This window comes from Diceros bicornis, chromosome 9, assembly GCF_020826845.1.
Source record: "Diceros bicornis minor isolate mBicDic1 chromosome 9, mDicBic1.mat.cur, whole genome shotgun sequence".
Classification (NCBI taxonomy): Eukaryota; Metazoa; Chordata; class Mammalia; order Perissodactyla; family Rhinocerotidae; genus Diceros; species Diceros bicornis.
This window is the reverse complement of record NC_080748.1, coordinates 23,034,880-23,048,536: the sequence shown is the minus strand read 5'-3', so window position 1 is coordinate 23,048,536 and position 13,657 is coordinate 23,034,880. Positions and strand designations below refer to the sequence as shown.

The 13,657-nt window shown below is 39.4% G+C and overlaps 2 protein-coding genes across 1 annotated transcript in view; one reads left to right on the top strand and one right to left on the bottom strand.

Moving 5' to 3' along the window:
• The window catches only part of LOC131410143 (proline and serine-rich protein 1), a 28,133-nt gene extending 14,801 nt beyond the window's left edge, over window positions 1-13,332 (top strand). The window contains exons 9-13 of the mRNA XM_058548054.1: window positions 550-645; window positions 5,324-5,368; window positions 8,628-10,413; window positions 11,164-11,314; window positions 11,912-13,332. Coding sequence (XP_058404037.1) covers window positions 550-645; window positions 5,324-5,368; window positions 8,628-10,413; window positions 11,164-11,314; window positions 11,912-12,034 — 2,201 coding nt within the window. The 3' untranslated portion in view covers window positions 12,035-13,332. The remainder of the gene's footprint in view (window positions 1-549; window positions 646-5,323; window positions 5,369-8,627; window positions 10,414-11,163; window positions 11,315-11,911) is intronic.
• LOC131410145 (phosphatidylinositol 3,4,5-trisphosphate 3-phosphatase TPTE2-like) overlaps window positions 1-13,657 on the bottom strand; it is a 239,512-nt gene that overhangs the window by 179,461 nt on the left and 46,394 nt on the right.

Genomic DNA, 13,657 nt, shown 5'->3' with positions numbered 1-13,657 from the left:
CTGGAGCACTTAGGAAGTATGCTATGATGAGTTTAATTTTGCCCACAGTCAGCTACTAGTGTCTTGGTCTACAAGAATGCAGCAGAGAGAGCTTATTTAGGATATTTTCCTTTTGATAAATTAATTATAGATTATTTTTAATCGTTATTTATTATTATGGCTTTTCGCTTTGGTAAATCATCTTGATTTACCTTTTTGGTAATTGGTGTTCAAAGATATCATTAATGCATTTAACTTAAAAAGGTCAAGTGTATGTGCTTGACAGAAAAGACGAATAATTTAAGTATGGCAGGTTCTGCCTGCCATGCCATTCAGGCCATTCAGTGAGCTTATGCCTGGAGTGAGCATGCAATGGGAAATGGGAATCTTGAGGAGTCTCATTTGATCTCAGTTTTCACCTAACCCTAGACCCAAACCTCCATGTAAAATGCAACTCTATTATGTAACAGTTTTAAAAATAAATCAGATAGCTGCACTAACACGGTTTGAACTCCTGACCACAGAACGATACTAAATTATATATTTTTTTCTGTTATATTTTTATTTTAGGTGCTTATAACAATGCAGGTCTGGTACCGTTGGCCAGTGTCATAGCTCCAGGTGTGCCCCCTCCACCTCCATATACTCCTAATCCAGTAGGAACAGGTAAAATCATGTTATCATGGGGTGTTAAAAGTAAATAACTTATTCATCCACAGATGTGCACTTGGAGGGGACAGGTGTTTGACATGGTGTGTCCTGACAGAGGGAGCACAAGCTTAGGAGCCTGATGATGGATCTGAGTACGATACACAGGGTCCCCTAGAGTGGCCTTGGCCTGCATGTGTGAACTCGAGCACATTGTAGAAATAAGAACCATTTCTCATCAGCGAGAAACTTGGACAGGCTATGAAAAAGTATGATTGACACAATGAGTGTCGCCATTTGGGCAAATTGCTCCTGCCATGGGAGGAAAGTCTCGTCGGTGCTCAGAAGGGCTTAAACTCTTTCCCCAGCACGCCCCTGTTCAGCCTGTTTCTTGGGTCTGTTGGGAACACGGGATGTGAAGGATAAATATTTTTCTGTATATTGCCAAAGTGTTCTCCAAAAAGACTGAACTAGTTTATACCTGCCAGTGAGAGGATACAAGCATACTGTTCCTTCATGTCCTTTCAACATGGGATATTACCAGTTTTTTAACTTCCGCGAATTTGATAAGGCTGATTGAGCTTACATTTTCATTTGGCTGTCTTTTATAAATAAAAGTTTAATTTTTATTTTGATCAATTATTGTTTATTTGATTCTTCTGAGTTTTAAATGTCTTGCTTAGAAAACCCTACCCTATCCCAACAGTATGAAAATATCATCTATATTCTCTAATTATTTTTATAGTGATTCTTTTTTAATATATAGCTTTTATTCTACTTGCCATTTATTTTTTTATGTGTGTAAGTAAGGGATAGAACTTGTTTTTTTTCACTTCCCTCCCCAGAAACTCAGTTACTTAATAGCATTTAATAAATTCTTTTTCTGTTTTACCAGCCAGAGTGGTTCTGGTGTTTGCAGCTGCATACTCTTACTGATAAGACTTGTAAAACATTTTTTCCAAAATTTATCATTTCTTGCCCTTGTTTATGTACCTTTCACTCTTAGAGTTTTACATTTTTGCCTAGACAAATAGAGACAAAGAAAAGCTGAAACCGTGTTAGCTTGATTAGATCTTAACCCTAGGTAGTTCAGGTAATTTAGAGCTTGTAAGACTCCTATTCCGTCTGGAATTTATTTTCGTATAGGGGTGAAATAGAAGTTCATCTTAATTTTTTTTTCAGATGGTAGCCAGTCTTGCTAGCACCATTTATTAACCTAGTTTTTACACTGATTGGAAATACCACATTTATCTTAAGTTTTCAAAGACACACATGACTCTAATGCTGGGGTTTTTTTTTTCTATCCCAATCTACTTATTTTATGTTGTGATGATCCCATATGGATTTGGTTAGCAGATTTATAATATCTTCTGATATCTAATAAGACTAGCTTTCTCTCACTATATTTTTACATCTTTCTTATCTATTTTTGGAAGTTTATTCTTCCATCTGAACTTTAAGATCACTATAATGTGATTTTGAACACAATTACACACTTAATGTGCAATTGAAAACAGTTGAATTTATGTATATATACTTATATAGTAATTTTGGGAGAATTTTGTGTGTGTGTGTGTGTGAGGAGATCAGCCCTGTGCTAACATCTGCCAATCCTCCTGTTTTTTTTGCCGAGGAAGACCGGCCGCAGGCCAACATCCGTACGCATCCTCCTCCACTCTATATGGGACACCGCCACAGCGTGGCTTGCCAAGCGGTGCGTCGGTACGCGCTCGGGATCCAAAGCTGCGAACCCCAGGCCCCCGCAGCAGAACGCGCACACCCAACCACTTGCGCCACCGGGCCGGCCCCGAGAATTGATATTTTTATGATATTAAGTCTTACCATTCAGTCATTTTACATCTTTCTGTCATGTCAAATAGTATTTCTCCTCCACCCCAGGGCTTATTTTATCTCTTTCAACAAGATTTTGTAGTTTTCTTCATATAGGTTCTTTGCCATAGGTTTGTCTCTAGGGGTTTTAGAGGTATTTTTTGGTACAGTTATAAATGGAATATTTCATTTCTAGCTGCTTATTACTAATTACCTAGTGTCAGCTGAATTATACTTTACTATAAAATATTTCTTTTTTCCCTGGCCTTATTGGGCATTAATATTGTCCTAACTCCTTTTTGCTTTCATTTTACATATGTATTTTACCTGTATCTTTATTTTTAATTTTTTTTTAGGGTTTTATTTGGTAGGTTAGTTGGTTTTTAAATTGCATTTATAGCTAGATTCTGCTTTTTAAACCAGTGAAGAGAGACTTAATAGGAATTTCCAATAATCATAAAAATTACATGTTTGTTATTAGTCCTTCCATTTTATTTTTGTATTCATTATTATTCTTTTATCCTAGTTTTTCATTTTCCTTACTTTTGTTTGCTTGGATTAGTCAAATTGTTGTTTTATTTTTTAACTCTCCTCTTCTTGCCCCCACCCAAACTTTATCTGTAATATTGCTAGTGATTACCTTTGTATTCTTAATAGTTGTCACTGTACAAAAAACTAAAAAAGCTGTGCTATACTCCACCGTTTGACTTACATACTGCCTCTCCTTTTTCATCCATTTCTGTGTTTTGTTGGAATACTATACCTTTTTTTCTTCTGTGCCTTTAAAGTTACGGCTTTTTACTGTTTCTTCTGTTCTTTGATTCCCTTTTCTGACATGCTCATTCTAATTTTCCTTTAGTAGAAAATTTCTCTAAGTCATTTCTTCAAAAAGAGGACGGGGGCAGCCCAGTGGCGCAAGTGGTTAAGTGTGCGTGCTGCGGTGGCCCGGGGTTCGCCAGTTCGGATCCCGGGCGTGCACCAACGCACCGCTTGGCAAGCCATGCTGTGGCGGCGTCCCATATAAAGTGGAGGAAGACGAGCACGGATGTTAGCCCAGGGCCAGTCTTCCTCAGCAAAAAAAAAAAAAAAAAGAGGAAGATTGGCAGATGTTAGCACAGGGCTGATCTTCCTCACAAAAAAAAAAATTTTTTTTTTTTTTAAAAAGAGGACATATTTTAGGGTTGTAGATGAGAAACCCAATTCCAGTTAATTTTCTTTTCTTTGTTAGAACCTTGGACTCTTTCTGTAAGCTTACAAAGAAGAGATTCCTTATCTTTGGAGTTCAGAAATGTCTTTTAATCTTGGGGTTCAGATATTTCACCAGGATGTCTAGGGATCTATCTTACCATTAATCTTTCCTGAAACTCTGTAAGCCCTTTGGATATGAAAACTCAAGTCTGTGAAGCTTAGGAAAATTTTGTTTTTATTATTGTTTAATTATTGCTTTTTCATCTGGTCTTTTTTCTCCTTCTGGCACTCTTATTTTGCACTGTCTTTGCCTTCTGAGTCTCTTACCTATTCATTTATGATATCCTTTTCTGTGTATTTTTGCCGTTTTAAATGGGAGTTTTTTTGTTTCTTATTTCCAACTAAGTAATTGAGCTTTCAGTAATATTATTCTGATCGTCACCATTCTTTGCAGTTATCAATTTGGAGTCGGATTTTTATCTGAAGTCGTCACCTGCTCTGCTTACTTTCTTGCAGTATTATGGGTGTGTGTGTTCCTAATTTGCATCACAGGTTTTTTCTCTCTTTTTCATTGAATCTCCGTTGATAGACACAATTCGTTCTGGTTGTTTATTTGTACTAAGTCCCTGAAACAAGCCATGATCTTTCTTTCTCACCATGTCAGGCTTGAGGGTTTCCTTTGCGCCTTGTGCCTGTCACAATGTTGGTTTCTTGGACAGTTATTGTCAAGCCATGAGAGGTCATTTTTCCCGTTGTACCTTTGACTGATGGTCTGGTTAGATGGGTCCTTTCCCATGTGGGTGGGGAGGAGCGTGTTTTAGGTTGTCAACCTCACAGGCTTAGAGTAAGCCTTAACTAGGGTAGTTCTCCTTATCAGCTCCTAGCATAGGTCCTTTTCCTGACCTGAGTGCAACAAGTGAGGGGGGCCACTTTTCTGTTTGCTTGGGTGATCCACAATGGCTTTCGAGATTGGTCCCTCAGATGACAGTGGATTCTGCACTCAGCATCCACCTCCCACTTCCGAGTCTTCCTACTGTTGTAGGCAGTGGTACCGAAAAGTGACTGTCTGTCAGCTTAGCCAGTGACAGTGGTTCTTTGCACTCCAGCTGCAGGCTGCGCTTTCTCGTGGGTGCCACACTCAGGCCATCATCTTTCCGGAAGGTGTTCTTAAATATATCTATAAAATAATACTTATTTAAAACCTGATATGTTAAGGAGTAGTCGGGGGGAGGGCGGTGGGGATCAATTGCTCATAATCCTACGTGTCTTCATATAGTTACTACTATGATTTTTGTTTATTTCCTTATTTTCCCCCATAGGCATACATTGTTTTTCCTTTTTTTTTTTTTATAATTTTTTTTTTTTTAATTTTTCCCCCAAAGCCCCAGTAGATAGTTGTATGTCATAGCTGCACACCCCTCTAGCTGTATGTGGGACGCGGCCCCAGCATGGCCGGAGAAGCGGTGCCTCAGTGCACGCCCGGGATCCGAACCCCGGGCTGCCAGCAGCGGAGCACGTGCACTCAACCATTAAGCCGTGGGGCCGGCCCTGTTTTTCCTAATATAGTATACATACGTGTCCTGAGTTTTTCTTTTCTTGACCGCAATCTCTGATTATTATGGTGTTGAATAATTTGATAAAGCTTCAAATCAACTTTTATATATTTATTTTTATATAGAAAATGAAGACCTTTCCAGTCAGTCAAAATCTACACAGAATCAAAGTAAGTACCAGGTTTGATCCAGAGATAGTGATGTCTGCTCTGTTATTCACTGAAATGATTTTGAGTTGAGTGCATTGGAAATCTTTATGCTTTGGGGAAAGTTCCTGGTTAAAGAATCTAACTAACCAATACTTGCTAAAACTGGCTTAATAGTGGTACATTTCATACACACAACATGAAATGCACATATCAACTAGATTTAAAATGAACCATATGCTTTTGTATCCTATTTGCAAAACTTTCAATGTAATCTAAGTGCTATGTGGCATTATATCCACATTAACTTTATGTTACGGGATATTAGAAGCCTCATTTCTTTTTGATATAAACACATACGGTGATGAAAACCGTTTTTGACAAATGCTATGTCAGATACTACTTTCAGATTTAATTACTTCAATAAGCATTTGGGGTAGCATAACTTAGAATAACTTAGAAAGAAAAGAATAAGGGGTGCCAAAGGGTAAGTGGAATTGAAAAATGAAGATGAGATGTGGCCTGTAATGCCTGCAGATGGCAGCAGCACTGTACCATTTTATGCCTCCCCTAGCTGAGGATAAGTGTGGTCAGGATGCAGACACTTTCCGGTGTGAGACGGAATCTGGGATTGGTTCTTGTGCAACAAAGTAGTGCGTGAATCTCATCATTATGGTGCGGGATCAGGAGTCTGGATGGGAGAATCCCACTCCCTGAGAATGGTGCCTGAGTGGTGCTTTTGAGCTGGTGGTTTCTAAAGGAGGTAGCAGAGTGGGGTGGAAAGAGTGCTAAGTGAACTGTCAGGACGCCCAGTTTCTTGTCCTGGCTTTGGCACCACCTGGCTTTGTGAGCTTGGGCAGGTCATCTAACTTCTGCGAAGAGGGGGTTAAAGAATCTTCAGTCTTTATACTCAGCTTCATTAGCAGATCTTTTTTTGAAGGGAATAAATAGGTTAAGTGTCATAAGCTCGGTTGTTAGGAATAGCATACTTTGTTTTCCTGTGCTATGTTATTTTAGCATGATTAAGATTTTTTTTTTTTTCCTTTTTGAAGCACAGTAAGAAACAAAAATAAAGACAAACTAGTATAGTGGTTAGGAACATGGGTTTGACAGACCCAGGTTCAGATCTCAGTGTTACTACTTCATAACTACATGACCTTTTTCATTGTTATTATTATTATTATTGTAGTAAGATCTCATTTATTGAGATCTTTCCTCTTAAATATTTGAGTACCCAGTACAGTATTGTGCTGTAGGCACAATGTTGTACAGCAGATCTCTGGAAGTTATTCATTTTGCATAACTGAAACTATACCCTTTGAACGCCACTTAATAGCCGCATGATCTTTTAACAAGTTCGTTAATCACACCAAGCCTCAGATTGCCCATCTATAAAATGGAGGTGTCAGTACCTGTCTCAAAGGGTTATGTGAGGACAAATGACATGATGGGCGTAAAGTACAAAGCACAGGATCTGACAGATAGTGTTTAATGGTTAACAACCAAATTAGATGACAGGAGAGTGATATTTATCATGGTATGTTTTGGGGGTTTTTTGTTTTTTTGTTTTGTTGCATTTTAACTGTAGGCACTATGATTAACAGTGCATGGCTTTTGCTCTATTATATAAAAAGATCTCCAACAGAGGCTGCTATAAAGAACACTATGAGACAGGTTGGTTTTACCTTGCAATCTGTCATTAACTACATGGTCCTCAGCATGTAGTTAAATAAGGTAGTGAATTCTCAAATGTTTCCCACCACTGTTGACCTAAATAATTTCTTAGTACATTATTTACAAACACAAAACTAAGTATATATTCCCTGTGCTTCTAGTTCTTATAAAACAAATTCAGTAAAAACAAAAGTAAAAATCCATGTTCATACGAACTCTAAATTTAAAATGATAGCTACTCTTATTTTCTTGAAACTAAAGTACTGCTTACAACACAAATACGGTACAGACTTCAGGCCTTTTGAGTTTGAAGTTTGTGTATTTATATATTACCGTTGGTCAATTCTTCTACCATGTTTCTTTTCTAAAACAACTGTAAAATTTGTTCAGCCCAATGTGGCTCCTTTGGCCATCACTTAGTGGAAATGTATAATGTATATGCCATTTTCGTCTGTTCTTTTCCTATGGTACCCGTGATTAACATAGCTGACATTGGCCATGTCAGCTTTGGTATGTCAAAAGTCTTCATTATGCATAGATTTAAAAATTTAAGTCTTAGTCCATGAAAATGTCTTTCGGTTGATTATGACTGCAAAAAAACATGTTCTCTGTTTACAACTGAAACAAACTTCAATGTGGGTATGGCAGCAGATGATAATTGTTATTACGACATTAGCTACCTAAGTCGTGGTTTCCATTTGGCATCAACAAGATCATCAGAGGCTAACAGTCATTTAAAAATTGATTTAGAGAGGAAACCCAAATCATCCCCAAGAATACTTATGTTAATTATTTATAGAGTTTATCAAAATAAAAATATTATAGCAAACTATAAGTCTTGAGAATAAGTCCTTGGATGGGTTTGGGAACTATAGTTGAGGTAATCATGATGTATCCAGTGCAGCAAACACTTATAAAATATAAGGTGCCATGCACTGTGCTAGGTACTAAGGCTCTGAAGATGAGTTAGACACGGCTTCTTGCCCCTAAAGGAGCTCCTAGGAAAAGCCAAGTAAAGTTAGAGGTTAAGGTAGTGTAGAGGAGTCAGTATGAGAAAATGCTTGGGGAGAAAACTGTAGGTTGATAATCTGGAATATTCAATTCAACTCCCAGAGTGGCAACAAAGAATACTGGAGAGATGGGGTGAATTCTGGAAGGCCTTGTATGCCCCTAAAAGGAAAGTGATGTCCTGAAAGCTCTTAAGAGGGAGAAATGACTTGTATTATTACTCTAGATAAGTGGTTTGAAAGAGTAAAAGGTAAAGGCAATACACCAACCTTAATCACAGTTAAAATAAATTCTTTGAATTTTTAAAAATTGGGAAAATATGAAAGGAAAATTTATTTGCTAACTTCTCAAGACTTCCTCACTGTGAATTGAAGGGCTATTCTGAGCAGAGTCTAGAAGACAACTGGATCTAACTGAGGCTCTGTAGTGAAAACCAGGATAAGGGAATCTAGCAATTTATGCATTGCAATAGCCTGTTATACCTGTCACTGATTTTCTTTGATATTTGTTAAATACTACAAAAATTTTTATGCTTTTCTTTTGAGTTAAAATATGACATTTCAGCATAATGATAAATTCTTGCCCCTTTTTCCCCCCACAGCATTTTCTACACCAGCCAGTCAACTCTTTTCTCCTCATGGTTCTAACCCTTCAACACCTGCTGCAACTCCCGTCCCCACTGCATCCCCGGTCAAGGCAGTAAATCTCCCCTCAGCATCAGCAACCGCCACCATTTCTGGGATGAACATGCCGAATACTGTCCTTCCTGTGTTCCCAGGGCAGGTCTCCGCAGCCGTTCACGCACCACAGCCATCAACGCCAAATCCAACAGTTATCAGGACCCCTTCGCTGCCTGCTGCACCTGTCACTTCTGTCCACAGTACAACGTCTGCTCCTGTTCCTTCAGTTTTTTCTGGGCTAGTTGCACTGCCAGGTCCTTCTGCTGCTCCTGTCCCAGCCCCTCAGGCCACACCCACACCTCGGGCCACTCCTGCTTCCAGTGAAATATTTGCCTCTACTTCTGCCCCCTTCACTAGCCTCCCTTTCTCTGCCACCTCTACTGCTGCTTCTACCAACAACCCAAGTTCTGCTTCATTGTCCTCAGTCTTTGCAGGGCTCCCCTTGCCCTTAACACCAACATCCCAAGGCGTATCCAACCCAACTCCTTCTGTAATTGCCGGTGGTTCTGCTCCTGGTGTTGCTTGTCCACTTGGTGTAAATAATCCTCTTCTGTCTGCTTTAAAGGGCTTTCTGACGTCAAATGATACCAATTTAATCAACCCTTCTGCTTTATCTTCTGCCGTTACAAGTGGGCTGGCTTCTCTGTCTTCTCTTACTAATCAGAACTCTGATTCTCCTGCTTTAGCTGTTAACAAGTGCTATGCCCCATCAGCCATTCCCGCCCCACAGAGGTCTTCCACTCCAGGGTTGGCCATGTTCCCAGGCCTGCCATCTCCTGTGGCTAATTCAACCTCCACTCCCTCTACTTTGCCTGTGCAGTCTCCTCTAGCTACTCCTACATCATCTTCGACTTCAGTGCCAGTTAGCTGTGGTTCCTCAGCTACCCTTTTGCATGGCCCCCACCCAAGTAACTCAGACCTTCACATTTCATCTGCCCCTACTGTAACAACTCTTTCTGTTATGATCAAAACTGAGCCCACGAGTCCTACTCCCTCAGCCTTCAAAGGCCCATCTCATTTCGTGAATCCCTCTCATGGCACTTTAGGTTTATCAGGGACATTGGGTCGTGCATATACTTCAGCATCAGTGCCCATCAGTCTATCTACTTGCCTTAATCCTGCATTATCAGGTCTCTCCAGTTTGAGTACTCCCTTGAATGTTTCAAACCCCCTCTCCTCTATCTCCCTTCCTCCACATGGTTCCTCCACTCCCATCACTCCAGTATTCACTGCTCTTCCTCCTTTCACTTCTTTGACCAATAATTTCCCTTTAACTGGCAACCCGACTCTTAATCCGTCAGTATCTCTTCCAGGATCGTTAATAGCCACCTCATCTGCAGCTGTCACCTCCGCGTCTGTCCCTCATCCTAGTTCGACAGCGGCCGTTCTCTCAGGGCTTTCTGCCTCAGCACCCGTCTCAGCAGCGCCTTTCCCCCTCAACCTGTCCACTGCTGTCCCCTCACTTTTTTCAGTTACTCAAGGACCTCTGCTGTCTTCAAATCCCTCCTACCCTGGCTTCTCTGTCGCTAACACCCCTGGCGTCACCCCTGCTCTCCCTTCGTTCCCGGGGCTGCAGGCGCCATCTACAGTGGCAGCCGTCACACCACTTCCCGTTGCTGCCACAGCCCCATCACCAGCTCCCGTCCTCCCAGGATTCGCTTCAGCATTTAGTTCCAACTTCAACTCTGCCCTTGTTGCACAAGCCGGGTATGTGAATATTTTGGAAAGAGGATAAAATCATTCTTTACTTAACTTGTGGATCATAGTCTTATTTATTTATTTATTTATTTTTTGTGAGGAGGACCAGCCCTGAGCTAACATCCAATGCCAATCCTCCTCTTTTTTGCTGAGGAAGACTGGCCCTGGGCTAAGATCCGTGCCCATCTTCCTCTACTTTATATGGGACACCGCCACAGCATGGCTTAACACGCGGTGTGTCGGTGCGTGCCTGGGATCTAAACCGGTGAACCCCAGGCAGCTGCAGCGGAGCATGCGCACCTAACCGCTTGCGCTACCAGGCCGGCCCCCATAGTCTTATTTTTAAATCATTCAAATGAAAGTCAAAATCTAATTGTTTGGTGATGCTAAATTATATTTTTCTGGGGTAAAACTTCACTGCTCAAAAAATGTTTTGTGGCTCTTCGAACATGTTAAAACAGATATATAAAATATTAACGCTGGCTCAGATAATTAGGATTTGTGTTTGGTAATTTAACTTGATTATAAAATAGCAAGAAGTATTATATGCAAAACATAGACTTATTGCATTCGCAATAATGTACTTTATAAGAGTAAGTTTTACATCAGCGAGTGGCTGACTTTTATGGTTCCTTCCAGTAGAGAAATTCTAAGATTTTTTGTTTTTTTTTACATCTTAGGATCTTGTATTTGACAAATATCGAAGCTGTCGCTTTTATGTCTTATCTACAGTTTGACCTGTTCTATCTACTGTTTTAGCTTATCATCGGGACTTCAAGCTGCAGGCAGTTCTGTTTTTCCAGGCCTTTTGTCCCTCCCGGGTATCCCCGGGTTTTCCCAGAATCCTTCACAGTCATCCCTGCAGGAATTACAGCATAATGCAGCTGCACAGTCAGCACTGCTACAGCAGGTGAGCAGGCAACATCGGGCGTAAATAAAATGGCAGCATATGTAGCATAGGTTCTGTAGTGATAACATTGCAGTACCGATTGTGATATCCCAACATTGGCAAAAAATTTCATATGAGAATGTCTAGGGGTTTGATAATTAGTTCTCCCAAAACTTGCAGATTATGCTTGTCTTCCTGCAGAAGGGTAATGAAAGTGGTGGAATATATTCACCTGTGTGAAATGGTTTTCCTGGTCGTAGACTTTAAAATCTCAGTTTGGAGATTTTGCAAATGGAATTTTTATACGTGACAGTTAAAGTTTGCTTGTCTTCTACAATTTAAGCTGAAATAAGGGGCCATTAAAGTAAATTATCTTGAGAAAACCTATTGATTTTTTAAAAGAATGTTAAATATTTTAATGCATTTTTAGGTACTTCCTCCATCTAAAGAAGTTTGAATGTTTCTTAAAAATTTCGGGAGACTGAGCAGACTTGTGCTGCCCCCGAGTTCTTCTTTTCTTTCCTATTCTGAATATCTGTAGCGTGGCACAGGCCAAAGCAAGTACAGACCTGATTGAATCTGGCATTCTGCTAAACTGCACATTCTTCTTTCTATCAGGTTCACTCAACTTCGGCTCTGGACAGCTATCCAGCTCAGCCGGATGGATTTCCTAGTTATCCTTCAACACCAGGAACACCATTTTCTTTGCAAACAGGCCTGTCCCAAAGTGGGTGGCAGTGAATATATTTTAATTTGTATTCTCTTTTGGAGCAACATCACAATTGCCTAAGGACTGCAGTGAACGGTCTGACAAATGTGAAGTTGACCAGAAGTCAGAAAATGAGAATGAGGGTGATCCTAGGAAAACGGGGATAAGAGTTTAAAAAACATGGTTGCATTTTTTTAAATGGTTTTAAATAAGAACACTCCCCTATGTAAATATACTGACAATACATTATATGGGGAATAGTATTAAAAAACTATTTGGGGACTTTTCACCTCTCACCCAATGAAATTTTGAGTCGTGTCTGTAATCTATGTAGGAAGAATACTAAAGAGGAGGTTGAACTCTTTATAGCCGAATACAGCCTTAAATCTGCTCGTACAGCATCCACTGACGGAAGTAATAGTTGTGCCTCTGACTTACGGGTTGCGTGTGGCCCTTGGCGTGCATGAGTGGTTCCTGTTGCATCATGGGAACTCTGTACTCCATGTGTATCCACAGACAGGAACTGGAGACCCACCATTATCTTTCATTTCTGACATTAATGATCATACATATACTGCTGAATTTAACTCAATATATTTCAGGTAAGTGAAAATGGTGCTTAATATAGTCTTTAGAGTGACTTTCAGGTGTTTTCGACTAAAAATACATATCCAGAACTACTGTCTTAACAGAAATACAAGTAAGGCTTGTGATAATTTGCCTTCAAAACTTTTTTCTTAATCTCAGCAGTATCCAAATGAGTGAGGAACATCTGACTGACTCTTGGGCCACCTCTATTACTCATTGTACTCTGGAAGCTCTTGGTGAATGTTTACAATCATGGGATGTAGTATTTTTATTTGTACTTAAAGTCAAATGCTTATCTAAAATAATTATGTGAGAACAAATAGAGAAGACTTGCTCTGTTAGTAGATAATGCAGCCTGTACTCTAAGGATCTGTGGTAGTTTAACATGATTGAATGTCATTAATTTAAGTATAGTAACTGCCACATTGGGGGGAACGGGGGCGTAGGGAGAATGATTTCCAATCCTGTGATTCCAAGTGTAAACTATAGAATCTACTGTAGTACATTTCAGCATCTAGAAGTTTTACTTTTATAAAGATGGTGTCTGGAAGATGTTGCTAATGTATCTTCCTTCAACATGGGGGACAAACTTTTTAAGTATATTAATAAATATTCCTGTATGGTTAGTTTTTAACAGTTTTTTAAAATAAACTTTATGGATATGACAAATATTTTATAAGTGTTTTATTAAATACTTGGATAGGCTTTTTAATTTTTTGTATGTGCTTGAGGTATAGAACATTTTTGTCCGAATTTAGTTGTAACTCAATATATACTACTGATTGCTCATCCTTTAAGTAATGTCTTATGTGAAAGTTCTATTATTACCAACACCTGAAACAGACTATTTATGCCTTTAATTATCTTCAAACACAGAATGTAACCTCATAGTTAATCGATACCAGTTATTAGAAGTTATCATTTGTTCTTTAAGTCTACACTCATAAAACTTTTTAAAGATTATTGTGTATTGCTTATATATGTTGTCCATTCATTCAGATAAGTTATTGAGTAATCTTTCTATATTGATGCTAACAGGTTTAGTCTGCTGTCCAATGAGCCCCTTA